Source organism: Nelumbo lutea, chromosome 2 (assembly GCF_056320005.1).
Source record: "Nelumbo lutea isolate HS-2025 chromosome 2, American lotus-T2T, whole genome shotgun sequence".
NCBI lineage: Eukaryota > Viridiplantae > Streptophyta > Magnoliopsida > Proteales > Nelumbonaceae > Nelumbo > Nelumbo lutea.
The window spans coordinates 5,029,627-5,057,057 of record NC_142685.1 but is presented as its reverse complement, the minus strand read 5'-3'; the positions used below and the strand labels follow the sequence as shown (position 1 = coordinate 5,057,057).

At 39.1% G+C, this 27,431-nt stretch overlaps 2 protein-coding genes and 1 non-coding gene across 4 annotated transcripts; 1 reads left to right on the top strand and 2 right to left on the bottom strand.

Moving 5' to 3' along the window:
* Positions 1-1,814: 1,814 nt before the first annotated feature.
* LOC148868223 (putative NOT transcription complex subunit VIP2) lies at positions 1,815-20,830 on the top strand. 2 transcript variants are annotated; one of them, XM_088968226.1, is made up of 15 exons: positions 1,815-2,052; positions 3,471-3,596; positions 6,777-6,885; positions 6,993-7,171; positions 7,281-7,329; positions 7,444-7,662; positions 10,281-10,490; positions 10,584-10,685; positions 17,517-17,605; positions 17,710-17,892; positions 18,021-18,452; positions 18,538-18,590; positions 18,683-18,724; positions 20,257-20,401; positions 20,497-20,830. In XM_088968226.1, exons 2-15 carry the CDS (start codon positions 3,579-3,581, stop codon positions 20,554-20,556), a joined length of 1,890 nt encoding a protein of 629 aa, XP_088824352.1. In that variant the 5' UTR covers positions 1,815-2,052; positions 3,471-3,578; the 3' UTR covers positions 20,557-20,830. The 2 variants fall into 2 exon arrangements, with proteins under 2 accessions (XP_088824352.1, XP_088824351.1); XM_088968225.1 differs by having other exon boundaries at positions 1,824-2,052; positions 7,281-7,662.
* LOC148868224 (small nucleolar RNA snoR35) lies at positions 6,805-6,885 on the bottom strand. Its single transcript, XR_016108404.1, has one exon. It is a non-coding gene; the product is annotated as a small nucleolar RNA snoR35 (small nucleolar RNA).
* A 1,608-nt stretch (positions 20,831-22,438) lies between the features above and the next one.
* Positions 22,439-23,895, bottom strand: LOC148868222 (chalcone--flavanone isomerase-like). The gene is made up of 4 exons (XM_088968224.1): positions 23,536-23,895; positions 23,225-23,383; positions 22,899-23,122; positions 22,439-22,787 (listed from the first exon to the last, which is right to left on the bottom strand). The coding sequence occupies exons 1-4, from the start codon at positions 23,753-23,755 to the stop codon at positions 22,623-22,625; spliced, it is 768 nt and encodes a 255-aa protein (XP_088824350.1). The 5' UTR covers positions 23,756-23,895; the 3' UTR covers positions 22,439-22,622.
* Positions 23,896-27,431: the final 3,536 nt, after the last annotated feature.

Below are 27,431 nucleotides of genomic sequence, written 5' to 3'. Positions count from 1 at the left end.
TTCATCTCCTGAGTGACAATAGAGATGATCTAGTTTGGGGCTCGGACACCAATGGCTCTCTTACTATTAAGTAAATGTTTGGCATCAATTCTGCATATACGACATCGTTTTTTGAGAAAACTGTGCTATGTATGTGTGGGTTGGAATTGGTAGAACATTTCCTAAGGCAACAACAGCACATTCTGTTTGGTACCAATGCTTTATATCTGTTTTCAGCACCGGTACCCATTATAGAAAATCCACGTCACTGTCACATCATATCATCGTTGGTAGCAATAAGTTCTAAATTGAAAAAAAATGTCGAATTCGGCATTTCCTCAAATCATGCCTTTTCAAATTCCAATGCTTGGTTTGGAGCACCGTTTTTTATAAAAAAAATAATTCCAAACATGTTACTGTATTTTGGAGCACCGATTTTTCCAACGTGACACTGTTTTATGGAGCAACGACATTGATGCCAAACACCGCCTTAATTGGCTTATAACTTAATATGACCAAACCAAACCCTGAGCCCATAAAAGATAAGTCTAATCAAAGCATGTAAGGGTCTCCTCCCTTCGGAAAAAAAAAAATTAAATTCTTCCTTTGGCTAATGATCTTAAACAAGTTAGCAACAAAGAAAACCCTCTAGACCCAACCTACACCTTTTGCATACAAGAAGAAGATAGAGATCATATGATAGCGAAATGCCCAGTGGTAATCCAATGTTAGGGCCTATTGGACCAAGAATTACAACACCAAATGACTGATCCAAACTGAGACCTAGAGAGCTAGTGGATAAGGTTCTTAGATGAAAACAGAACAAAAAAATCCATAAAATATTTGAATTTGCTGTAACCCTTATATGTGGAAAAATAGAAATGAAAAAATCTTTAAAAATAAATCTAGCCCCCCCCCCCCCCCCCAGCTTGAATTAGTCTACAAAGGCAATAATTATTTGTGTGAATACATTGGGGCGAATGAACCATCCAGAAAAGATCAAAGGAAAGATTCCAAGAACTAGATACAATTAAAATAATGACGCGTTAGCCAAATAAAATAGAAGTTGTGCATTTGGTTGTATAGTTGGCAACCATAAAGGGGAAATGTTAAAAGCAAAATGGGCTTCATGGGATGGCTGAAATGTGGGTTGGTCTTGAAGCCCACAAGTTAGCTAAGTAGGGGAACTACACATCAATCATCATCAAAGGTGACTCGCTCCTAACAATTAAAATGTCTACAAGGCTGTTGGAATGTTCTGTGGACGTGTTGTTCGCTTTAGAAGACTGCCTTTAAATCGCCATCAATCTCCCAACAAGGGTATCCTACTTGCATACTCTCAAAGAAGGGAACCAGGCTTGGCAAGCAAAGGTCTTGATTGGGAGGATAGCTTTTTCTCACTCTAGGTCGTGGGACCTGAATTTCTCCACTCCTTTATACGTGACAATCTAATTGATTAGAAATGTTATTGTTTATATCGTGATTATTAATTATCAATTTAGTAAGATTAAATGTTGGAAATCAAATTTAATACATAAGGATAAGTATTTACATATTTAGTATTGGAATTATTCACTTCACTAATAAGATAATCACCAGTAATCATTCACTTCCATGAAAGGAGTATAAATACAAATATATAAAGGGCAAAATCTTATATTTATATTATTTTATATGTATTTGTGTTGTACATATTTATACAATTGTATGGAAGGCGTAAGGATTTTTTTAAATTTAAAACGCGGGTTTGGGTTATAAATTCGATCCGATCCATTACTGTTTTATATCCGACCCATTTGATCACATTCATAGTCCACATAGTCCATGAAGCACGAAGAGCAGCTTGCAGCAACCCGTTGATGCGAGAATACATTTTTGACCCTGAAGTGCAGCCATCGGTGGACCGTCAAGGTTGAACTTGTCCGTGAAAACTGAAAACCCTCCCTCGATAAAGCTCTCTAATTTCTTTGTGGCGCTCCTTTTCTCCGTCTTCTCACGTTTTGGGGCAGAAACAGAGCCAACCTTTTCTTTCACTCTGAAACTAAGATCCCTCAGTTGCCTGCTGCAACTCAGGTACCGATCTCTATCATCTCATCATCTCACCGCATTTTAGTGCTGTTCATCCTGATTTTACTGTCATCAGTTTATCTCTGTACCAATATCCATCGACTCGTAATTGGGGTTTTTGCGAGATTTCATAGATTTGAGGCCCCGTCCCCACCCCGAGATTTCATGGAAATTATCGCACTGTATTTAGAGATTTTCCATTCTTCTTTTTTGGTTCAAGAAGGTTGTTCTTGTTCATGCTTACTATAAACGGTATATATGTTATTTTTTAGATTTATTGTTATTGTTATTATTATTTTCCGGGGGTTGGGGGGTGTGGGGGAGGAACAATGAATGTAGTTTGGTAGCTGATAGATAAGACTTTTATGTAAGTTTATCGCCATACCGCTTAGCATTGTTTCCTCTCTATGTGTTGAGCTTAAACTATCTACTTCTGTAGTATAAATGTAATTTGATTTTCCAGAATTAACAAAACCAAGTCTATCCTTATACAAGAATTTTAGAAGAGTATGGGTGGCAGGCAGGACAGTCCTCTCATGTACTCCTTTTGCACACACAGTCTTCCCCCGATACTTGCTATTTTACACCGTAGAGTGTTGTCATTCCAACTAGTTTATACTCCTCTCTATTTTCTTAGTCTACTCCTTGGAGAATTATAGTTGTTGTCACCAGTAAAGATGTCAGAGTGAAGGGAAAGTTTCTGTTTCCCCTTTTTATCAAACGGATACCATGTTTCATACTATCTGCATATGGCCATATACATGACTTACGGGTGTTCCATTGAACTTTTATACAATTTGTGGTAGTAAAATGAGGAAATTACTTGCAATTAGTCACCTGTTTGCCTCAACAGATTTTGCTGCTCAAGGAACATGTTGATCTTTCACATTAAGCTGTATCTGCAACTTAGCAGGAAGACAACTTGGATAGAGGCCCAGGGCCCTAGTATATTAGGTTTACCCAAGCCTTAATGGTTCCAGAGGGGATTCATACTCATTAGTGAAAGAAATCTCATATTGCCATATAAGGAAGTGAAATAGGTGGGTATATGAATCTTGAGTGCTCAGTTCATGTAAAAAACTAGTGACCATTCGATACCAAATTCAGGCATAGGATAAGAATGAAAGAATTAAAGTTGAAATGCCTAATCGAGAAATGCTCAATGATGCTTTTTGATCATGAATTTTCAGAGGCCAGTACACAAAATATTACCTCTTGTTTCTGAATTTCTATTAAGTTCTTTTTTGTATATACTGTTCTTCTAGTGTAATTGGACATACAAATACAATGGGGCCATTGGGTGTGTAAATGGAACTACATTTTCTTTTATTAAATATTTTTTTATTAATATGTGTTCCATTGGAAACTTCTGCCCCAAGTTTAGGGCTTTTGATTAATCTTGATTTACATTCTGTCATTGGCAGAGAAAAAGAATTTCCCAGCTGAAAACCTTTAGTGGCAACAACAAGGGCGAAGAAGGGCTTGTGCTTGGCGAGGGATGATTTACTGCAATTCCTTTTGATTTTTCTGCAATGTCTGGGTTAATTAATGTATTTTCCCATCTTTACAGTACCCTGTACACATTTTATGATACAAGTATAGTATACATCTTGTGGTAAGGTCATTAAGGAATTCCTTTGTTTTGGATGAATAATGGAAAATTGATTCATGCATGCCAAGCTTCATAATTTAATATTATTTATGATTTTTTTTGGTTAGCAAGTGTATTCGTGAGAGGACTTATATCTTATGAAAAATTGAAGTTTGATCCCTTTTTCAACAAGGAAAAAAAGATGTGTCCGGTTGTTATCCTATCATTGTCTTTCCAGTGTGTAATGTGATTTTCGAGGTTATTTGAATCCTTGTTATTAGATGAACAGGTGCAGCATGCAACAGAGTGTAGTATTATGTTTTTTTGTGCAGCTGAGCAAAATTGGATATTCTTTTGTTTGTAAGATGTAATACACTGTCTTAAAGCAAGCATCGCATGAATTATTTGACATTTCTAAATTCCAATATGCTCAGAGTGCTCTGTTCTGAAGCAACATTTTAAAAGGCATTAATCAAGGCTTCACAACCTCCAAACGGGAGGGGTATATTTTTGTGAGTCTCAAAATACAGTACATTTGCATAGAGTAAACACTTGTGAGCTATTGCAGAAGAAAAATAACACTTGTGAGCTATTTGCATCACAATCTGGTGCAAGTTTGTCCCTCCAGAGTGAGTTTCTTTGTTTGGGAGGCTTGTCTGCATAGAGTATAGTGAGCTATTGCAGAAGAAAAACCTTGGAAGGCTTTTTATCTCCCCTCACGCCTGTATCCTCTGCCTCCGTGAGGGTGAGACAACTGACCACCTCTTCATACACTACCAGGTTGCCAGCAACATCTGGAATTTCTTCCTACAACTAGTTGGCTATAGTTGGGTGGCTCCTAAGCACCTTCAGGATCTGATTTCTCAGTGGCAAGGAAGAGGCCTGAGTAAGAGAGGTAAGACTTACTGGCTAATAGTGCTTCATGTGGTACTTTGGGGAATTTGGGAGGAAAGGAACAACCGACTGTTTGAAAATAAAATCAAATCAAAGGGTGAGCTGATCAACCACATCTCCTATCACTGCAATTTGTGGGCTTCCAGCTTAGAGGAGTTCACAGGAAACAATGTTAACGACCTTAACAGAAATGTGTACAACTTTCTGGTCTCCTCCCCCTCTATCCCATCTCCCCCCCCCCAGAGTTCCCTATTTAAGAGGGGAAGCAATTTGGACTCTAAGCTTGGATGGCAGTGCTTTTAGTAACCCTGGAGCAGCCGGCATAGGGGTAATCCTAAGAGATGAAAATGGTCTCACTTGCTGGGTATACAGTGGACCGATTGGGATAGTTGACTCCACAAAGGCAGAAGTGTTGGCAGCTCTCACAAGGATTCGCTTAGTCAGCAAATTGGGTATTCAAAACTTCTCCATCAAAGGTGACTTAGCAAATACTATAAGATGATTAGGACAACAAGAGACTGGACCTTGGAGACTTAGTCACTTCTTAACATAGGCAAGGGACCTATTGGCTCATACGAACGTTTCTCTATATTGGATCCCAAGGGAGCTAAATGCCATTGCAGATGGTCTAGCAAAATTAGGAGTCATTTTGGAGAACTTGTACTGTGATAATTTTCCTCCTGTGTAATTCTCAGGGGTTTGGCCCTTGTTTTGTATTTGTACACCTTCTTGTACCCCTTTTTCCTTTAATGAAATCAGATAACTTCTTTCAAAAAAAAATTTAATGTTAATTCTAGCACAAGTCTGATGGTGCTCCTTTTCACTCTTTTTTTTTATTTAAATATTATTATTTTGAAGTTTTATCAACAAAATAATATTTTTAAATATTTAATTTTTTTTTATTATTTTACTACCATTTTATTAAACTTAATATTTGTTGATTAGTATTAATTTATCAATGCCTTTTTTTCAATATATTTATCATATAATATGCAAAAAGTAGACATTTATGATCAACTGTGTAGATCATTCATAAAATGTATATGAGATACATGGAATCAAAAAGTGTGGTGTGGACCTACAGAATGCCACTATGGGTGTGGACTGGTCCAATCCACATAGTTTATCCACAGTTCAGAATAGCTGTGGACTGTGGTGTGGTGTGGATTGGTCCCTGCCACAGGGTGTAGTGTGGACTAATCCACACCCACCAATTTCTCATCCACACTACAGAACACCCCCTAAGTAACACCTAGATTACTTTTTTCTTCTCCTATGTAGTGGCTTTATATCACCTTTTCTTTTGTATACATGTTAACACTTCCATATGAGAGGAAAAAGGCAAAGTAGACTATTTATATATCAGTATGCTGTTTATTACTTGTTTGTTGGGATTCTTGCTGCATTAATCCGTTGTTTAGATTCAATGTGCTATTGCTTTGCTTATTTGCATGGATTCATGATTTTAGCTATGTGTTTATACCTTGATGAATAATTGATTATATTGTATATGGAATATGGAAACATATAGTTAAAAGTGATATTTTTCTTACAAAACTAATTATATTATGTGCCTTAGATGCAATATTTTTTGGTTTTTAGCTTGCTTTTGGTATTTTTTAATACAAAATAATAAGAAGAAATTAAAAACATGGGACATGCTAACATATGTTCATACCTAATATATTATAAGCCCCATCTGTCAAAAAGCCACTGCCTACTGGGAGTTAGGTAGGCAACCTGTCTAAGTTTGTAGGTGATAAAGTGGTACCCTGTCAGTCAATTTTGCATTGCCACCTCAATAGCTTTGCTCCCAATCCCAGTTAGGATTGATCCTTCTTTGCTTTGTTATCATTTATCAAGGGACCATTACTTGGTGTAATGGTAAAATCTTGGGTTGACAAGCATGATAACATGTTCATTTTCTCAATTCTCTTCTAGCTTTCTTCAAAATGGCTGGATACATTAGCAGCTTAGCCTGTCTCCAAATTATGCCATTCATTGCTTGTCTCTTTTGGTATCTAAGATGCTTGATATTTTTTTATCAATATCTAAAATGCTTGCTTTGAGAACTCTGTTCCTTGCTGATCAAAAGAAAAAAAAAAAAAACAAAGAAAACTCTGTTCCTGTAATAACAGAAAAAACTTCTTTATGTCTTCCCTGCTCCCTGTTGCCAGAGTCTTATATATCCTCACAGTGCATCTTTTAGCTATTCATGTAAAATGTGTGAAACTTCTGATTGCAGCAATCTCTCAATGGGTCCACTTCAAATATTCCTGACTCTACAGGCCGATCTTTTGCAACATCTTTTTCTGCTCAGTCTGCTGCAGCATCTCCTGTTTATCATCACACTGGTGGGAGGATTTTGATTAGTCCTTCAAGTTTCAAGTTTCAACCTTTCAATTATCACCGGTTTACTGTGCGGTGAATAATTGCAAAAGTGTTTTGTCAATACATGTAGGTACCATACAAGGGCTGCATAGCATTCATGGGAGTTTCAATGTTCCCAACATGCCAGGATCACTTACATCAAGGAATTCAACAATGAATGGTGTTCCTGCAAGTGGTGTCCAGCAACCCACAGGAAGCCTTTCTAGTGGAAGATTTGCATCAAACAATCTTCCTGTTGCTCTTTCTCAGGTGTTTCGATTGGTTTTTTTCAATGCTGCTTAACATTTAATCTACTGATATTGGTTGTAACGTTATGAATTGTTCTTTACTTTGGTTTTGTTATCCTTTTGATATTCAGATATCTCATGGGAGCGCACATGGGCATTCAGGAGTCACAAATAGAGGAGGTATAAGTGTTGTTGGAAGCCCTGTATTTAGTAGTAGCATGAATGGCGTTGGTGCTTCTATTCCTGGGATTCCCCCAACATCTTCTGCAATTGGTAACCGGAGTGCTGTTCCAGGGTTGGGAGTATCTCCAATTCTGGGAAATGCGGGTCCTCGGATTACAAGCTCAATGGGAAACATTGTTGGTGGGGGCAACATCGGAAGGAGCATAAGTTCTGGTGGGGGTTTGTCTGTGCCTGGTCTTGCTTCACGCCTAAACTTAACTGCTAATAGTGGGTCTGGAAGTCTGGGTGTGCAAGGGCCCAACAGATTAATGAGTGGCGTACTTCAACCAGGTACTTGCTTTAACATCATGAGATGTTAGAACACTTATTATTTAACTGGAGCCTTTGCCCTTCTCTTGTTTTCTTGTTTAAATCTAGTTGATGGAATTTGCATCCAGTAACTTTAGTTATCACTATAATAAAATATGTTGAATACTGTTCCCTTGTGCAGGTTTTTTATTTTTTTCTCTATGCATGGGCAATTACTAGAGTTTCAAACCATTTAAATGGAGGTTATATTAATATGTTTTTATTATTTATGTGTCGGGGAATACTGGGTGGCAGTTATAACAATCAACATTTGGGATTTTTTAGCTAATTGCTTGCAGTTGTTTGTAATTTATGCAATATGACAAAAAAAGCAGGCAACTTTTCATGCTACACTAGTAGGAGCAGATCTTATAAGCACAATTTTTGGTGAACTAATCAATGCACTTTGATAATTTTTAAATAGCATTGGTTAGTTGCTAAACCAAAGTGGTGCTTGGCACTAGGGGCACTCACAGTTTGGTTAACCAAACTGTGGGCCTTTTTTCTAAACCAAACCAGTAGTACCGGTAACCGAAACCGAACTGAAGCCAATCAGTTAACCGGTTGATCGGTTTGGTTAATCATCGGTTCGGTTCATAGGTTTTTTGGTTTTTTGATTTTCCATAATATTATATATAATAAATATAAAATATTATATTACAAATAGTATTATATATATATATATGTATACCGATCGATTCGGTTTACTGCTGGTTTTTTATATTGGTTAACTGAAACCGAACTGCTATGTTTTTTGAAATACCGAACTGATTGGTTTGGTCAACCGGAATTTTCGGTTTGGTCTCATTGGTTTAGTTTTTCATTTTTTCATGATCACCCCTACTTGGCACATGTATCTAATCTTTTTTTTTCCATAAATTAATAACATTTCTGGTTCCGACTAAAAAAAAATTATATCAAGGAGTGGGGGTGGAGAACCTCAATGCCTTATTCTGCAGTGCTGTTAGGAGTTTTGGTTACTTGACAAAAACCTCACAGGTAGCTCTAATTATGTGATTTTCTACAAAAAAAATCCATAAATTGGAAGAATAAGTTCAATTTCACAAATGCATTATCCAACATATGAAGAGTATGATTAGGCTGCTCCAAGATGGTCATTTCAATTTGCCTTATAAAATGTTTCAGTGGTCTTTCTTTGTGCGCTTCTCTCTTTTTATCCAGGTCTATCATGTTAATTTGAAGATGGTAGCAAACTGGTAAATGTGTCGAGGTTTCTATTGCTTATCTTGGTAGAAAACCTGTCTGCTCTTGCCAAATGGTAAACCACCAACCTGCATGTTTTCCCATAAAAAGCTCCATCATATCAAGTGGCTATTCCCACTTCTCACCTTTGTCTTTCCCACATTGATGCAAGGTGTGCTTGTTAAGTTGTCTAGTTTTTGTTTCTATTTCTATCATTTTCTGCTTCTTAAACTACATTGTTTTCCTTGGACATTATGTTGACATTCCATTTCATTGATCCCAGGCATGCTACATCCTGCTTATTCAGCATCATTTGGTTGCAGACGTTCTGATGATTTTAGTTTGTTTTATGCTGTCTGATGCCAGAAACTGCACTTTCATTTCTTTACTTTCTTTAACAAACCTAGGGAAAGATATGTATAAAATACAAAGCGACCACTGACTAGATTTTATGCCTAACCATCTGCCTAAACCGTATATTAGAAATTGTTTTTTTGAAAAGTAAAATAAAATTTCATTAAACTAAAAAGAAGAATACTTAAGGAAGGTGATAAGATATCACCTGACAGAAAATCTGGCTGCTGACTTAGAACCTCCACCAACTACAAGACATTAAAATAAAGAGGAAGACTACTCCATATAGCGATCCTAGTGGAACCAGGGCCCTACTCTTCCCCTATATTAGAACATGGAGAAATGGCTTTCCTTCTTGATGCCATCATTGGAACATATTGGTTTGATTCATATCACACTATCGTGTGCATAGAGTGCATAGGGCAACTCATCAAATTATTGGTTAACCTCTTTATTCATAGCTCAGGTTTGTTGTGTCATGTGAAATCAGTGCAGTATCACAAGCTATCAAAAAAGATTAATCTCTCTCCTATGCAGTTATTTTTTTGGGGATTAAAATACTACTTCTTTAGATGCTTGTTTTATGCAGTCTTTACAGTTCAAGTTTCTGCATTTTAATTAGCCTTTCTTTCTATTTTAGTTTTGGACTTTTCTTTTAGTTAGTCTGTCACCTTTAATTAAATTATTACCCTGGTTCTTTGCGATCCTTGTATTCAAGCTTAGTTTGTATTTTTGTCTACAGATATACGTATACTATGTATGCGTAATTAGGCTAAAAATCTCTATGTGGTCAGAATTGAAGATGGATTGCCTCTGTCAACAAGACTGGCCCTTGTTCATCTGCTAGACCAAATAAAGCATACTGTATTTGGCATCATCTAAGTGTTGTTTTTGTTTGCCACTTAAATAACATGTAATGTGTTATTCTTGGGAGGGTTAAGAGTTTTTACCCCTCCTTTTGTATCTTTCTTTATTAATATCTATTAATAAAAGTCTTTGTTATCTATCAAAATAAATAAATAAATAACATGTACCGTGTTCAGCATCACCGCAGGTGATTTCTATGCTAGGTAATTCTTATCCTGGTGCTGGAGGTCCATTGTCTCAAAGCCAAGTTCAAGGAGGGAATAGTTTAAGTTCAATGGGAATGTTAAATGATGTAAACTCTAATGAAAATTCTCCTTTTGATATAAATGATTTCCCTCAGTTGACTGGACGGCCAAGTTCTGCTGGAGGGCCACAAGGGCAATTGGGTAATTGAAGAGCTAACCTGATCCTATTTAGATGTTTTTTTCCCAAGTGCTTAATGTTGCTGCTGGGACATCATTTGACCCACAGATTTGCAGGTTCACTCCGAAAGCAAAACATTGGTGTTAGTCCTATCGTCCAACAAAGCCAAGAATTTAGCATCCAAAATGAAGATTTTCCGGCTTTACCTGGATTTAAAGGTGATCATCTGTTCTTGGGACCTAGATATGATCCAATACATTTTTCTTAAGTAATTATCATATTATGAATGCTGCACTTTATGCAAGGAATTGACTTTCACAGTGGCTCATATAATGGGCAGTCAGTGGTTTATGATTAACTTATTTTTCTTTTCATGATTGATTTGGTGTTTATTCATATTATTTATATTGATATGTATCTGTAGTTTGTTAGTGATTTTTTTATTTTATTTATCTGGTAATGGATAGAATTCTGTTGCAATATTTTGGAACCCAGATCAGGTTAGATGGGATATGGATATAAAAACTAAAGATATTTGTTGAACAAGATGACCCATCTGAGACAAACATATGAACCTTCTCATCAAACAACAATTCAACAATGAATCCCAAACAAAATAGCTGATGGACTACTAAAACAAGGGGGAAACAGAAATCTTTTGTATTGGGGTTTGGTCCCCTGAGGTGATAATAATGCAAGAGAAAATCAGTTGGGGGACTAGCTGAGGCTTTTTTTTTATCAATAACAGAACCAATTTCATTAATTAAGAAGGGGAAAAAGTTACAAGAACAACAAGGGGAGAGACAAACTCTCTTAGCCCTCCCCAAAGAAAGAAGCTTCTACAAAATAGCCCAAAACAAACTATCCCTTCCCACCCCCTTGTTTAGCAAGAGTGTCAGCAGGTATATTGGCATCCCTTCTCACCCATTTGAAGTTCACCTCCATCCTCTGAAGCAATCGCAATACTTTTCTTTTTTTCAAAGATATAGGACCACTATCCCTCCTCTTCTCCTTGGAGCCACTCAACCACAAGCATTGAGCCACCTACAATGACAAGCTTACTAACATTCATCTCCCTAGCCTTCTAAACACCTTCCACCACAAACATAATCTCTGCTCTCAAAGACTCACCAATTCCAATCAGTCCAGAATAAATCGTAATTATTTTTCCTCCCTCATCTCTGAAGGCTCCTCTGATTCCAGATGGACCCCGATTACCTTCACTGTTACCATCGAAGTTAAGCTTGATGGAGCCTCTAGATGGGGGGGGGGGGAGAGAGAGAATAGGCCTAGTAACCTCCCTAAGAGGAGAAGGATCAGCCACCTCCCTCCATTTTCTCAATAAATCATCCACAACAATATTCTTGAAGAGATCCATTGTCTTCACCCAATGGACAACTCTAGTGAAAATGGCTTCAATAATAGTGTCTCTGCTTCTTTCTTTATCAAGAAAGATTTTGTGATTCCTTTCTTCCCAAATTGTCCAACAAACTGCCGCTCTTTTGCATTTCCATAATATTCTGCCCCTCTTCTTTGGCCGACTGAAGAAAGTAGAGGCGAACAGACTTTGTACGTTTGATGGAGGGTTCCACCTGCACCCAAACAAAGAAAAGAACCATTCCCAAATTGAAAGAAAGAGGTCAAGAGATTAGTAAGTGAAAGCAGTTCTCACCATTAACCTTACAGAGAGAACACCAATGGGGGGAAAGACACCCATTAGGTCTTTTTCCTTTGCATTAATTCACAAGCATCAAATCTCTCTAAATAAACTTGCCAGCAAAAACCACCCACCCTATGCGGAAGAATAGGTTTGCTCCAAACCTCTTTCATTGGAAAGCAATGTTTTTGAACCGTCATTGACCCGGATGGTCGGACCGTTTGGACCGGAAACCGTTCAGGCGACCAGTTCCGTTTTACCCCAAACACAGTCTCTGGTAAAAAACCATTGAATTAGTCAACAAACTGTTGACCTGGACGGTTTGACCATTGAACAGTTCAATTCGGAGAATGGTTTGCGGTTTATTAACTTGTAACAACAAAATGAAAAGGGAAGAACGTCTCTCAGATCTGAGATCTACTGAGAGATATGTGAGACAGTGAGAGAGATCTCACATTTAGAGATCTGGGAAGAAGTTTAGAGTCTTTAGACTCTAGATGACAGATCTATGAGAGAGAGAGAGGTGAGATCTGAACAGAGAAATCTCAGATCTACTCTCATTTTTCACCATCACCGCCGCTATTGCCGCCATCACCGCCGTAAGTCACCGCCGCCGTCACCGCTGCAGCCTTCAAGCCCTCCTCTTCCTTCTTCTTCTTCTTCTTCTTCTTCTTCTAAACTCTTTCAGCTGACAACTTCTCAAATACCTCTCATTCCATCTCTATTTTCTCTTTATATTTATATGCATCTTACCCTAATATTCCAATCTAATGGGTAAGATGACATGTCATTGTTAAAATACTCAAACCGTCCGAACCGTTTGACCTGGACGGTCAAACCACTGACCCAGAAACCGGTGGCCAGAACGGTTCCGTTTCCGGGTCAGTTTTTAAAACCTTGCTGGAAAGGACAAACCTTGACCATCTCTTGGCTGAATAAGGGAAGAAAAAACAGAGGCACAAGAGAAGGAACCAGAAGGGGACAAAGTCCATATCCTCCTATCCTTCTTGAATCATCCAAGCATACCCCTTCAAGGTTTTGAAGCAAGCCAATAACACTTGTAATTTGAGACTCCTGAAGACCCCTTCAGAACCCCAAGTCCCAAACAACACCATTACTAGAGTTAGAAGGGCCATAAAAGAAGAAATGGGTTCCTCCCTATGATTGGACAAGGCATAAAATGAGGGGACTAACTGAGGCTAGCCACTAACAATGGTTGTTTTTAACATACGTTTTATAAAAAACAATAGAACACTTTCTTTTGAGCTTTTTCCCACTTCAATCCTTATTTTTCTCTTTTGGATAAGTAACTTCAAAATTTATTGATGTTAAAAGAACGCAAAGATATACAGCATTTATATATGGTACAGTATCTGTCTATACCATGAATGCAAACTTATTTGTAGAAACCTAGGAATTGCTCCAATAGGTGGTAAAATGAGTTAAAGCAGACTAAGTTGGTTTGGGCACATGTAGAGAAGACCATCTACAGCACCAGCAAGAAGTGAACTGTTACAAGTCGAAGGGCTAGAAGAACTAGGGGCAGGCTGAACAGTATTCATGTGGCTGACCCCATATATTTGGGACTTGGCTTTGGATTATGATGATGGAGGCAGTGGTTGGGTTGAGTCAGGGTCAGCGTATATACCCAGTCATGACCCACTAAGTAAATGTGCAGTATCTGTTCCAAAGCAGACTGTTAGGATCTGCAATCAGGACTATTGGGTCATAATTGATAGCTATGCTTTTTAACCTGTAACAAGCATAGCTATAGTTGGTTAAGCATGACAAGCATCATCATCATCATAATGTGATAGTATGACAAGCATCATCATCATCATCATCAAGCTTGGGGCAGACAATCCTCCTGTAATAAATAAGCTAGGTTTGACCACTCATCACATAATATTACAAGTATATCATGAGAAAAATATATAAAAATATGTATTAGACTGGGGGTATCTTTGTAATATACAATATGCATATACATGGTTATAGATATAGTTGGTTAAGATCTTCATCAGTTTGGAACAATCAAAACCCATCCCAAGCCAATTATAATTGGGAGACATATTGATTCAGGTCTGTTGGACCTGCCTGACCTATTGACAACCTTGTGGATAACTCTGTTTTGATCATTCCTATAACTGCCTCTCCGAGCTTGTCCAAGAAAATTCTGGCATTCCTTTCTTCCCACATTATCCATAGAATGGCTGCTCAATTACGTCTCCAACTGATTTTCCCTCTTTTCTTATATGGATAGAAAAAGTTGGTCAAAGAAAGGTATCCAAGTCTAATGGGTGTGACCATCTAAAACCTAAAAGTGCAAAAAGTGCTTCCTGAATACCCTTTATGAAAGGACAAGAGATAAGCAGGTGACACATGATTTCACAACTTGCCTTGCAAAGAAAGCACGTGTGGTGATGGTGGGGGTGAATTTGGAGGAAAGGGAAATCATTGAGAGTGCAGGTATTTTGGGTTGTTTTGTGTCTCAAAGGCCTTTGGTAGAACAGTTCATAAAGAGGTTGGCCTTGTGGAAGAGTAGTTATTTGTCTTTAGGAGGAAGAATCACCCTGATCAGATTTGCTCTGACCAAACTACCTGTCTACTAGTCAGAATTTAAGATTCCAGTTGGGATAAGCAGAAGTTTAGAGAAACTGATAAGGGATTTCTTATGGGAGCCAGGGGAGGAGAAGGATCATCATCTGGTGAGTAGAAGCAAGAAACATGGAGGATTAGTCCTTGGGAGTATCCAAGAGAGGAACATGGCTTTGTTGGGAAAATAGTTGTGGAGATTGCATTGGAAAGAGAAGTTCTGGGCAAAGGTGATAGTTAGTATCCATTGGCTTGTGGCAAATGGTTGGGACTCTAGAACTTCGGCTAGTATTCATGGGTGGTTTGTGTTAGGAAATCTATCTGGAAAGAATTATACTTGTGAGCTGCAAGGAAAAATTCCTAATTGAAGCCTCTCCCCCCACTGGTGCCCTCTCTGCAAAGTTAATGGTGAGAATTACTATAACTTACTAATATCATGCCCTTATTCTTCTACAATTTGGGAATGGTCTTTTTCTTTGTTTTGGTGCAGGTGAAACTCTCCGCCTAATGTACAAAGCTTGTTCTCTCTTGCTTTCGTAAGTTGGCCAAAGAAGAGGGAAAGATTGCTTTGGAGGTGCACAAGGGCAGCGTTGTGTTAGATGATTCGGGAAGAAAGGAATCAGCGAATATTTCTTGGTAAAGAATGAAGCAAAGAAGCTGTTACTGAAGCTATTTTCATCAAGATGGTTCACTGGGTGAAATCGTCAGAGCTATTCAAAGATGTTTCTGGGGCTGAGATGCTGAGAAACTGGAGAGAGATTGTTAGTTCTTCCCCCTTTAGGGTGGTGCCATGGTGATCAGACCTATATGGTCCCCATCCCCTAGAGGTGAAGGCAACCTGGGCCCATCTGGCATTGGAGGAGTGCTCAGGAATGAGGAGGGAATTGTCATTGCATTTTTCTCAGGCCCAATAGGAGTTGGGGACTCTTTAAGGGCTGAAATTATGGCAGTTATGGAAGGGCTTCAAAAGGCAAAGGAGATGAATATTAGGAAGCTGTTAATTAAAGGTGATTCAAAGCTTGTAATAAGCTGGCTCCAGAAAGAAGAGGAGGCTGGATGGTGGTTCTATATTTATGAGAAGAGGAAAGCCATGAATCTGTTACAAGGGATAGACGTGAATTGTAATTGGGTCAGAAGAGATTTAAATGCCTTTGCCAATACACTTGCTAAATAAGGGGTGAGGAAAAATAGTTTATTCTGGGCTGTGTTGTAATTTTTATTTGGGGAGGGGTTAAGAGAGTTTATCCCTTCCCCTTTCTTTCTCTACACTTGTACTATTTTCTTAATATTGAATAAATCTGTTTCTGTTATTGATAAAAAAGCATGTGTTATGATAGGGTCCAGTATGACCTTTTCTTAAGGATGTCTAAAGTACTTCTCTTCTGATGATAAACTGTAAGGTGGCTTGTCAGCTTTGGCAATCTCTCTTGGACCTCATCCACTGGTGTAGCTTCCACTGGGTCCTCCGAATTCTGTTATTGATTTTATTCTTCAATGGCCTCATGCAAGTTGGTTGAAGAGGCATTATTTTCTGGAAAATGCCTATCTATGCAGTAATGTGGTGTATCTGGGAGGAATGGAATAGAAGAATCTTTGATATCAAGTCTTCAACTTTGGAAGGACTTAGAGGCAGAGTAATATCTCTGCTTTTTTCTTGGCTGCTGGTTTGTAATCAGTTTAAGGGCTAACACTTAAGTGATTTTGACAGAAATCTTGTTGAAGTGCTGTAGTCCTCACTTTATACTCCCCATCCTTTCCTATGCCAGTTCCAAGACAGGAAGCTTTTTTTATCTTGGTGTTTGATGGAAGTGGCAGAGCTGTTTCTAATCACAGGGGCCCAGCTGGTATTGGTGGTCTAGTTCCGAAGGCTGATGGGAGTGTGTTCTGTTCTTTTAGTGGACCAATTGGGACTGCAGATGCTTCCGAACCAGAGGTTAGGGCTCTCTTCTGTGGCCTCAGGATTGCCAAGTCCCTAGCCATCAGTTTTCTTGTTGTGGAAGGAGACTCCAAATTAGCTGGGACCCTAATAACGTTTCAGCCCTTGGAGATTTGCTCACTTTCTACATGAGATTTGGGATATTGCGGCCTCTTTGTCTTTCTCTTTCAGATGGATTTCTAGGGTTTTAAACTTTGAAGGCTGATGCTTTATCTAAATCTCTAAATCTGGGGTGGATAGGGTTTTTTTTGTATAGAGCCAATTCTCTGCTGATTTAATTCAGGGTGGCTTCATTTTGTTTTTTTTTTTTGTTTTTTTTTTTTTTTTTTTTTTTTGCCTCCTTGTCTGTAGACTCTGTACATTCTTCATATACATACCCCTCCCCTTGGAATGAATTCATAGTTACTTTTCTCTCAATCACCTTAGAAGCCCCATGCTTAATCACCTGATTGGTTTGTTCTAATTTGAATTAAATTGTTGCTGCAAATTCTCATCCTTCAATAGATGAGATTTTAGGTCGTGAGAAGTACATGGAATGTTACACTTTGACATGTTTATTATGTGATGGCTTTTTAAACCTGACTGGCATGGTTATTTGATGTTGCCTGATAAATATTATAGTGCACGAAGATAAAGGATAGAAAAACTGATAAAGAAGGATAGAAGGGGGAAGAAAAAAGGATTTCTACAAGTTCAATGCATGTTACAACCCCCACCCCCCTCTCTCTCTCTGGTAGTGGTGGTGGTGGTTTGGGGGGGGGGATATCTCATGAAGACATGATTTCACCCCCACTGGCACTGCAAATGATTGCATGGCTCAGTTTTAGTCTTCTGGCTTTGATCACACTACTTGATGTGCAGGTGGTAGTGCAGACTATACCATGGATTTGCACCAAAAAGAACAACTTCATGACAATGCTATGTCTGTGATGCAATCGCAGCACTTTTCAGTGAGTTTCTGTCTTAACACTTAATGGAAGATTGATTTCCTGATTTCCTTTACAGTAGTACCTAGGCCTCTTGTTTTTTATCTTGACTTCTCTTCTATGTACAGATGGGGAGGTCTGCTGGATTCACTCTAGGGGGAACATATTCATCTCATCGTCCACAACAACAGCAACATGCAACATCAGTTAGTAACAATGGGATCTCTTTTGCCCCGGGAAACAATCAGGATCTGCTCCATTTACATGGGTCTGATTTGTTCCCATCTTCTCATGCAACTTATCACTCACAGGTGTGGCTCCGGGGTTCCAGGGGTGCTTTTGTGTGCGTTTTGGGATCATGTAACTGTGCTTAATCTTAGACTACCAAGAATCTCAAATTGATCAACCTCCTGATTCTTGTTTCCCTTTGTTCATCCAGGTACAGACCAGTGGACCACCCAGCATTGGATTGAGACCTCTAAATTCTCCAAATTCAGTCTCTGGTATAGGATCTTATGACCAATTTATTCAGCAGTACCACCAGCACCAAAACCAATCCCAATTTCGCTTGCAACAGATGTCTGCTGTGGCTCAGCCATATAGGGATCAGGGCATGAAGGTCATGCAAGCTGCCCAGCCCATCCCTGATCGATTTGGCTTGCTTGGCTTGCTAAGTGTAATAAGGATGAGTGATCCTGATCTGACATCCCTTGCTCTTGGTATTGATCTGACAACTCTTGGACTAAGTTTAAACTCAACAGATAACCTGCACAAAACATTTGGCTCCCCATGGTCTGATGAGCCTGTAAAGGGAGAACCAGAGTACAGCTTACCAGAATGTTACTTTGTCAAAGACCTTCCTGTGCTACATGTGAGTTTGAATCTGAACTCGAGTTTACTCTAAGCTCCTGCTAGCCACTTACATTCTCACCCCAACCTCTGTTTGATTGATGCAGCAAGGCTACTTTTCAAAGTTCCAGTTGGAGACATTGTTCTATATCTTCTATAGGTGCTTCACTTTCTTGGATCTTGTGTTTTGGTTGTTTCCAAATAATTTCTAGAGCTGTAAAATGATATAGGATCTCTTTCTTCTATTTGCAGCATGCCGAAAGACGAGGCCCAGTTGTATGCTGCTAATGAGCTGTACGCCCCTCATCAAGACTTTTCTTGATTGATTATTTTTCTTTTCTATTCTATTCCCTTTTTCTTCACAGAACAGTGCTAGCATGAAAGGAGTGAGCACCATGGAGGGCCTCAAATCACAGGACCATTGAAAACAGGGAGAGTTCTGTGCAAATACATGGTGTTACAGGGTTGTTATGCCCTGTCTTGTGATTTTAAGGCCATTGTCTAACTCACTTCTGCAACCTAACCATAATAAGAGAGGTATCTACTATCTGGAATACCATGGAAGATACCAGCTAAAAGATGTAACTTATAGCAACTCCTTGATTGAAATTACTTCTAGTCAAACCTAGAGGAAAATCACTTATCTTTTATTTCTGATCAAACTTGGTGTAAACAATAATACATCATTCAAACTTAAACCCAAGCAACATGGCACATTGGCACCATGCAACAAGGGGTTTAAACAGAAGCTGTTTAATAATTAAAAAAGCATGGTACAGAACCAAGTCCCAATCAATTTGATAGTAAATCATATAATTCAAACAACTGATTTTTTTTCAAGAAAATGAATTGATGGTAACATGAATTAGAACCCAAGTTACACATCCAATAAGATTCTTGAGTTTATGATGACTGTTTTTTTGCTCATCTAATCTACTCATCAGTTCTGCCAAATTGTAGATCTAGGAGCATCTAGTCACTTGTTATTTGGACAAATGCTGCATTTAAGAGGTTAACTCCTAAGAACCATAGAAAGGAAGGGAAAGATGGTTCATGTTAATAAACTTAATCCAAGGTCCATGCATAATTTTCGCATTGGAGTCGGTGTTATCAATGTGGTAAAGCGATGACTAGTTGGTGCCTAGGCCCTGACTGGTCAATAAAAGAAGATATGTTTTGAATTTAGGGTATTGATGCAATCTACTAAATGAGTTAATATAGAGTTTAATTATGCAAGAATATTTTGTAAACAAAGGAAAAGTTTAAATTCATTTTCATGTGCTGAAGATTATGGGTGGTGTGGCAGATAATGATATTCTTTTGCCACATGAATTTGACTAATACCTTACAAGGGGCTCCAAATCAATAACCCATATCTTCTCTCTTATTGGCTTAATTCTAGGCGCTATCCTTGCCTCAGTGCCTCTTTTCATATATTGTTTTTTGTCTCTGTTGGTAAATCTTTTGGGGATATATTCATGCTCTTCTCTTGGGTAAATCTGTGAAACTGGAAGAGCTTTGACCAATCAAAATCTCCCTGTGATTTTTTGTGAATATCACCTGATTGGTTACCATTTTTATGATTCCAGTTGAATGGTTATAAGGTTTTTTTTTTTGGTGAATTGATTGGTTATAAGTTTTTCCGATATCATATCTTTCCGCTATTATAGTTGACCCTTTTTATCTGCTCTTGATTGTGAAGAGTTGGGCCTACACCTACCTTTCTTTAAGAAACAATTTGTCTTGGATTTAGCAGACAGGATGAGCAGGATTTATGTTTGGTTGCGCTGATGAAATTTATGGGTGTGCCACCCATTGGTTAACAGGCATAATAGAGGATGGTTCTATCACAGAGAACATCGTTTGTGGTTCATAAGGGTTGCGAACATGGAGCCACTGGTCAAGACAGGCACATATGAGAGGGGATCGTACCTTTGCTTTGATCCGAACATGTGGGAAACAGTACGCAAGGTTCTCTCCTCTCTGCCTCTCACACACTGGTTTATTAGCAAGTTTACTTGCTTTGTTTACCTTTTAATCTTTCCTATGAATACGATTTGGTGCAGGATAACTTTGTTCTACATTATGACATGGTGGAGAAGAGACCGGCACCACCTCAACGTTAAGAAAGCATTTTTTTATGTAAAGTTTCAGCCCATGGGGCTCATATTCCCATGTAAATTAACTCAGTTATTGTTTCATTTGGCAGTTGTAGTCAATTGTTGCATCTTTCCTGTTATTCGGGCTGTAATTTGCCTGTGTAGTTGTCTTACTTCGCATCCTCAACGTGCACCCTGCATAGATTCAATTTAAGAAGCACCAGCAAGAAAAAAAAAAGGAATATGCATTTATGGATGCTCTGGAAGGGCTCCCCTTAAGATGCACCATCGATTAACAGCATGTTTCAATTTACTTATAATTTTAGGTCTAAATGCTAATTCAATGAGTTAGCCCTCATTGAATTAGCCAAGAAATGTGAGTATTGTATTGTTGGCCCCAATCCTTTGTTTTAAATGTTCCTTTGCCCCTGATCTCCCTTTACAGTGGGTCTTTTATATTTTGGTCTGATGCAACTTGTTGTAGGTTATATGATTAAACTGTGTGCAAGTGGATCTTTTTTCTCTTTTTTTTTGGTAATGCTGAAATTGATATTCGATCATGCATCTTTATTCGACTGATAATTCTTAGCTCAAGTCTTGCTTTGCATACAAACCATCTTTTATTGGTGAGACAGACTTGTATCTATATGTTAGCGGTTCAACTATGATACCGGGAAAACTTATAACGTACCATAAAAGTAGTATCAGTTGGGCTTTCATCAAAATTCATGGGGTTGTCATTGGTCTAGGCTGCATCAGGAAACAATGCAAATAAGTGTGAATGCAAATATGTAGTGTAAAAACGGTTCATATAAATTGTAAAATTGGGTTAGTTTTGTACTAATAAATTTACCTTCTTATGCAAATATGAATTCTAATAAATCATATGCTTTATTTTCAAAAGCTTATTTTGATGCAAATTTATTTCTTTTTATTGATCTACTTTTACGTCTTATTATCAATGTAAATATGCATTGGTCTATCATTTGTGAATGCATAAATGTAATGTTGTCAAACACATACCAAAGTGAATTAGAGTGCAAATTTACTCTGAATCGGTTTGCACTCCATTTCAATCGTTTTAAATGCAACCTTAATGTATGGAGAGTCCAATATTCATACGATAATGGATTAACCTATCAAAGGTAAAGGATTTCTTATTACTATGTTAGGTTTTTTCTTCATTGTTCGTTCAATTTTCAACTTTTGAAACTTTCCTCTTTCCACATTTTGTTCTATAGTATATTATAATGCTCGTATTCATGAAGTCTTCATGAGTTCTCTCTCAGGGATCTTTTATCCCACCTGGTAGTTAGGTTTTAGATATTCAGTCCCAAAAATTACAGCACCCGTTTAATTGGTGGACGGTAGACCATGTGAAACTCATAACTATAGGATTCCACCCTATGTTGAAACTTCGTAAGTGATGAAGTTGAACGTGTCCGGAGTTCACATCACGATTTACATGCACATTTTAACGTGTATTGAGAACATCTCACGTTCTTGTCAGATATTCACAATACGTTTTTGGGGCGCATTAGGAGCAGATGTGACTTCGTCTCCGTCAGTGGAATCCGGAGTGCACTGAAGCTGAACGCTTGCCTCCTTGATTTAAAGTGCGAAATAAGCATAAGCTCTTATCTTGGTGCCGACTTGTTGGTAAGGTCTCTTCTGGTTATCGGAGGCTTGAGATTAAATTCTGCTTGCACCTAGGTTTGGGATGAATGACCCCATTATTGTGAAGCTCTTTAGAGTAAAAAATAAAAAAACCAAAATAATTGGAAATTAAAAAACAAAAAATCCATTCAAATCAAAACAATTTTTTTCTTAATTTTACCAACTAATGGTCTCAATCGGATGGTTAGCACTCACCAATTCCAAGTTTGAAAAGAGCTATGACTAATCACAGTGGTTCTGAAGGTAAATTTATAACATACTCGCAAACACACAGATAAGGAAGAGGAAGAAAGAAATGGAATAGGAATACATAGATATAGTAATCTGAAGCTTTTCAATTTCCATCCTTCGATTTTTTATTTCAATAATAATAATAACAATAATACGATGGCAGTGGCATCAATGGAGCATCCTAATTAGCTTCTCAACATGTTCGGTAGCCGCCGAGCCAAGGATCGCTTCGTGGCAGGCGACACCCCATGTCGGCCGATTACGGATAACAGGTAGGCTTCCCCGAGGGCCTTGTTCTTGATCACTGCCGCTCCCTTCACTGGTATGAAGCTCCAATTCGAGAACGCCACCTCCACACCCACAAATGACAAATTTAACACAAGCTTTCAATTTATATCAAAAAGGAAAAAACAATCTCTATCAATTAAGCTCAATAAAATAAATCAAATCAAAGCAGATACCGTGACAGCTCCTGAGGCGGTGTGTGTTATGAGAATGGATGATCCCGAAGGACAATTTCGTCCCTTGAAGGCCTCCTTGAACTTGTGTACTGCAGCCTCCTCTTTTGGACCATATTTTCCATTGGCCTTCATTATATTGACGCAGTTCTCCGCCACCTTCCTAACGAATTCTTGGCCGCTCAGCGTCACAATCAGAGCCACCCTTGTGAACTTGTCAAATGGCCCTGTCGTGAGATGGATTTATTTTCCATCAAAAAATGGGAACCGATCGAAACAATTACACCAATTAAAGGTAGCCACCCCTCGAACCCGGACCCGATACATACCTGTAGCGATATCCTGGAAAAACTTGACTGAGCTTAGTAACTTGTTGGCTGGTTTCCCTTTCCACTTGACGGAGAGAAAGGGAACGGCTTCTTTTCCCAAGTAGATGCCGGTGACGGTGAACTTCACAAATGTGCCGTTTATGATCATTCCCCTCACACCTACATAACTAATTAAGGTTAGTTATAACTTAACAACAAAGTGGGATATGCGAGTGGAGGAGGGACATGATGAAGATGAACTCAGAGTACTACTTAGTGAGAGAATAAAAGAGTTTGTTTCTTTATCAGAGCAAATTAATATATTAAACTACCTGCCCCTCCAAGGAAGAGAGTGTTGGAAGAACCAGGTGGTTTCACGAACGGAGGGTAGACGAAGCCTTGGACGCTCAAGCCGGTAAGAGTGGTGGGTCTGGTCATGTGCATGGTGGCTCTGCATTGCCATGGTTGAATGAAGAGATGGAGAGAGAAGAGAAGGCTTGAGAACAAGACTAGAGGTAATTGGTTTGTTAACAACAAGAGCCGAGGTGCCATCGATCAGTCGAACCAAAACCTTCCCATAAAATATAAATCCGGTTTCAATTGTATGTATGGTCTTTTAGTTTTAATAGCTTCGGGACGTGGCTTTACCATTTTTACTTGTTAGAAGCTAGCTACCACCAGCAACAACAGTCGTTGGAAGGTAGCCACCATGTTTATTTTTGATTTTGACGTAAAATTTGTTCACTCTTTTTTGAGAGGACGGGAGGGCAGCCACGTGCTTGAATTTTGAACGAGAAATACAGATTGCCGTGTAACTAAATACAATTAATAATGCTGTATAAGCATTTCCGTCGTCAGAGATGATCTCAGCTGATGCAAGCCTCATTAAGATGGTTTGGTTTAGATTGCGTAACCATTATAGCTTATAGGAAGGGGCTTTGATGAGTTCTTTGAATGTCGTTACCTACTTACCTGAATACCTTCTCTCTCTCGGTTTGCTGTTTCTCAATTCATGTAGTAGGTAAGTCGATTGAACCATGGTTTTTAAAAACGAATCGGTACCGGTTTGAACGGTCCGATCGTTCGACCCAAACGGCTGGCCTATTCTAACAAAAATTTAAAAAAATTGAAAAATGGTCAAAACCGTTCAAATGATTAACTGGCTGGTTATGCGGTTTACTGACCAAAATCAATGGTTTTGAGAGAAAAAACAGTTTTGGAAAAAAACGAAGGTGACCGGTTCCCGGTTTTTTCGGTCCTTGATCGGTTGATCCATTGAACATGGCAGTGGAATGGACAGGGTCATTAATGTTGTGGGTGGTTAGAGAGAGAGGGGACAGCTGTGTGTTGATGAACTTAACAAATTCACCATCGATGTTCACCCCTTCAAATTCTATGCTTTCGCAACCCTACAACTAATTTTTTTCATGTTTTATGCACAATATATTCTTACATTTTTACTTGTTTATGGCTTTGGCATTTCTTATTTTAAGTTTTTTTTTTAATTTTCTTCTTGCAGTTAAAATGCCCCTGTGAATAATGAATCTTTAACTGCAAAAAGTAAATAACTCTTTAAGTTCAGTTTGAAGGAGTAGAAATACAAATGTGTAAAGTGTAAAACTTTATATTTTGTATCATTTTGTATATATTTAGACGGTATATATTCGTATTTACACTCTTTATAAACTGAGCTTAAAATTAGAAATGCCAAATGCAATTTCATGTTCTTTAGGTCATTTTACCCCAAAAAAAAAAATTATGGAATCATTCTTTTTTTTTTCGGGTAGGAAAGGAGGGTCTGGTTAGAGCAAGGTGCACCTAAGATTCATGACGTTATCACAGAAAACTGCAGTTACTTGGATTTGATCCCAAAAAAAACTTTGGCTGTTGGAAATGTTCGTGGGGATTCCTTATGTGATAAAAAAATAACTGCCCTCCATTTTCTTTTGGCCAAAAAGATAAACAGGGGATTGAATGGATTGATGCATCATTGTCCAAAATCATTCCCAACAGTCAAAGTCTTCTCATTTGATACCATGCATCCATACACAAAGGGGCCGAGTGACCATCTCAGCTACTGGATATTATATATATATATATATATTTTATTTATTTATTTATTTATTTATTTATTTGTATTATTCAGCCCATTATGCCCCTCTCTGAAGCGCCATATGATATCATCTGCAACAACGTAGATTGCCGAGAGTTTTTTCTCACTAATTTAATATTTGAAAAAATCTATGCTGCCAGAAGATATGATATCCAAAGGGCGACCAATCAGCACTCTCCAAGTGAATTTGATAAATAATCAATTGATTGATTACCACTTTTAGATTGATATTATAATTCTTTGAGTCCTTCCTCACCAAATAAAGTAATCTTATTTTTGGAATAAGCCTTATGCCAATTATACTGCGTACGGGGTGGGTTATGTGAATTCTTTCTCACCATTCTATTCTTCTATTCTGTTGAAGGATCAAAGTATCAAATACATATCAGTGTATCATACGATACATTTCATTTTTCATGGTCCTTGGTACACTAAAACAACATTAAAGTATTTTTAATTGAGACAAACTCTCGATATGTAAAATTTTCCTATCAGGAATATCGGTATTTTGAACCCTGGTTTTGTTCAATATTGATGGTGTGCAATCCGATCACTCCTATCTGGCACTCGCGTGGCTTCCTAAGAAGTATCTGAGATGAGGAAGAAGAAGAATCCCCGGGGGGTTTGTCCAACGGAAACGCTCCGATGATTAAGTCTGTATTCTGAGTAAGAAGCAAAGAGTAGATAAAAACTAAGAGTGAGGTAGCACAAGAGATTTCAAGATACCCGTTTTTTGATAATAGGCTCCTCATAACAGAATTCCATTTCATCGGGCCTACTGGCCTCTGACAGGGCAGGTACAACCGCCACTGTCAGCCTGCCATAGCCGTTACAAGCAGGGATGAGGCGGCATGTGTGGGGTTGTTACTGCTGGGTCCATGCCTGTCAGGTGTACGATACCCTCTAAAGGTGGCAGTGTTGTAGACACAGAAGCAGTAGACACACTCGTAGGCGAGCCTAACCACCACAGCCGACAGCATAGCGAAGGGCAGCAGCACTTAAGGGGGCCCACACGATAGCTCATCAGGGGCCCGCTTACCTTGCCACTCTAGCCAACTCACCGCCAGCTTACCTTATCCCTTATCCCTTACCGTATCCTTTATCCCATCTACCTATCCCCTGTTCCTAGTAGGAGTTGTGTTACTAGTAGAAATAGGAAGTTAATTACCATTAGAAGTAGGAGTTTGAGTTTCGATAAGAGATAGACTATCCTAGCCGAATACAATAAGGAAACCCTCTTGTAATCTCCTATTTAAAGGAGCTTGGAATTGGAATAAAGGCATTGAATTTTCGATCAAGAAAGAGCTTAGGAGAGTTAGGGTGATCTCTTGGACAAATCACCCCCTAGTTCGCCACAATAGGGACAGCACGCAAAGGGAAGGGCAAGGGAAGGCTAGGAGTTTTCCCTGTGGATCAACCCATGATGAGATCCTACGCCCGGGTCCAAAATAGGCAGCCACGACCCTCCCTGGCGAGGGACATGGCGGCAGTCCCAGATTTGTCGAGTACACCGTACCACCCCTCCGTGGTTACCTTGTGCTGGACTATCCCGTAATCGGCGAGCTGCCTGTGGCAAGCTATGCCGAGCTGGCTGACCCGAGGTGTCTATACCTCAGTGCGTCCAGAGATGGATCGGTGCATTCCTGTCTGGGAGTGGCTCGAGGTCCATTGGGAGGAGCTCGGGCCTTAAGAGAGGTAAGGGCGCCCTGAAGTGCCTTAACCGTGGGGAGGAGGTGCAGGTAAGGTGGCTCCCGGCGAGTAGTTTGTCCGCCCAGTTGCCGAGCTGAACTCGGTGGGACCTTCCCTCCGAGTTGTGGTTGCATCCGTTGCACTGTCATGCTAAGTCATTATTTGAGCAAGGTCACGCCCACGTGTACCCGTGCTGCGAGGTCGGGAGAAATCACCCTCCATCAATTGCCCCCCACTCCCTGCGCTGGCGGCGATGACCCAGCGCGGGGAGGTCATGACGCGCCGGGTGGTTGGCGTTGGTACTTATGCCACTCCGTTGCGCGCTCCGTCCAACTGGACCGGTCTAGTGCCCGATTTGATCAAGAGAGACCCGAGTCGCGTCCAGTTTACGCGTGGACCTCACGCGATTTGGACTTCGCGGATGTC

Coding starts and splice junctions, on each gene's coding strand:
- LOC148868223 (XM_088968225.1), top strand. Junction 10,686..17,516: donor GGCTTTACCTGGATTTAAAG/GTGATCATCTGT, acceptor CTTGATGTGCAG/GTGGTAGTGCAGACTATACC. Junction 17,606..17,709: donor TGCAATCGCAGCACTTTTCA/GTGAGTTTCTGT, acceptor TTCTATGTACAG/ATGGGGAGGTCTGCTGGATT.
- LOC148868222 (XM_088968224.1), bottom strand. CDS start 23,755: ATGGCACCTCGGCTCTTGTTGTTAACAAACCAATTACCTCTAGTCTTG. Junction 23,384..23,535: donor TCTCTTCCTTGGAGGGGCAG/GTAGTTTAATAT, acceptor TTAGTTATGTAG/GTGTGAGGGGAATGATCATA. Junction 23,123..23,224: donor TTTCCAGGATATCGCTACAG/GTATGTATCGGG, acceptor ATCTCACGACAG/GGCCATTTGACAAGTTCACA.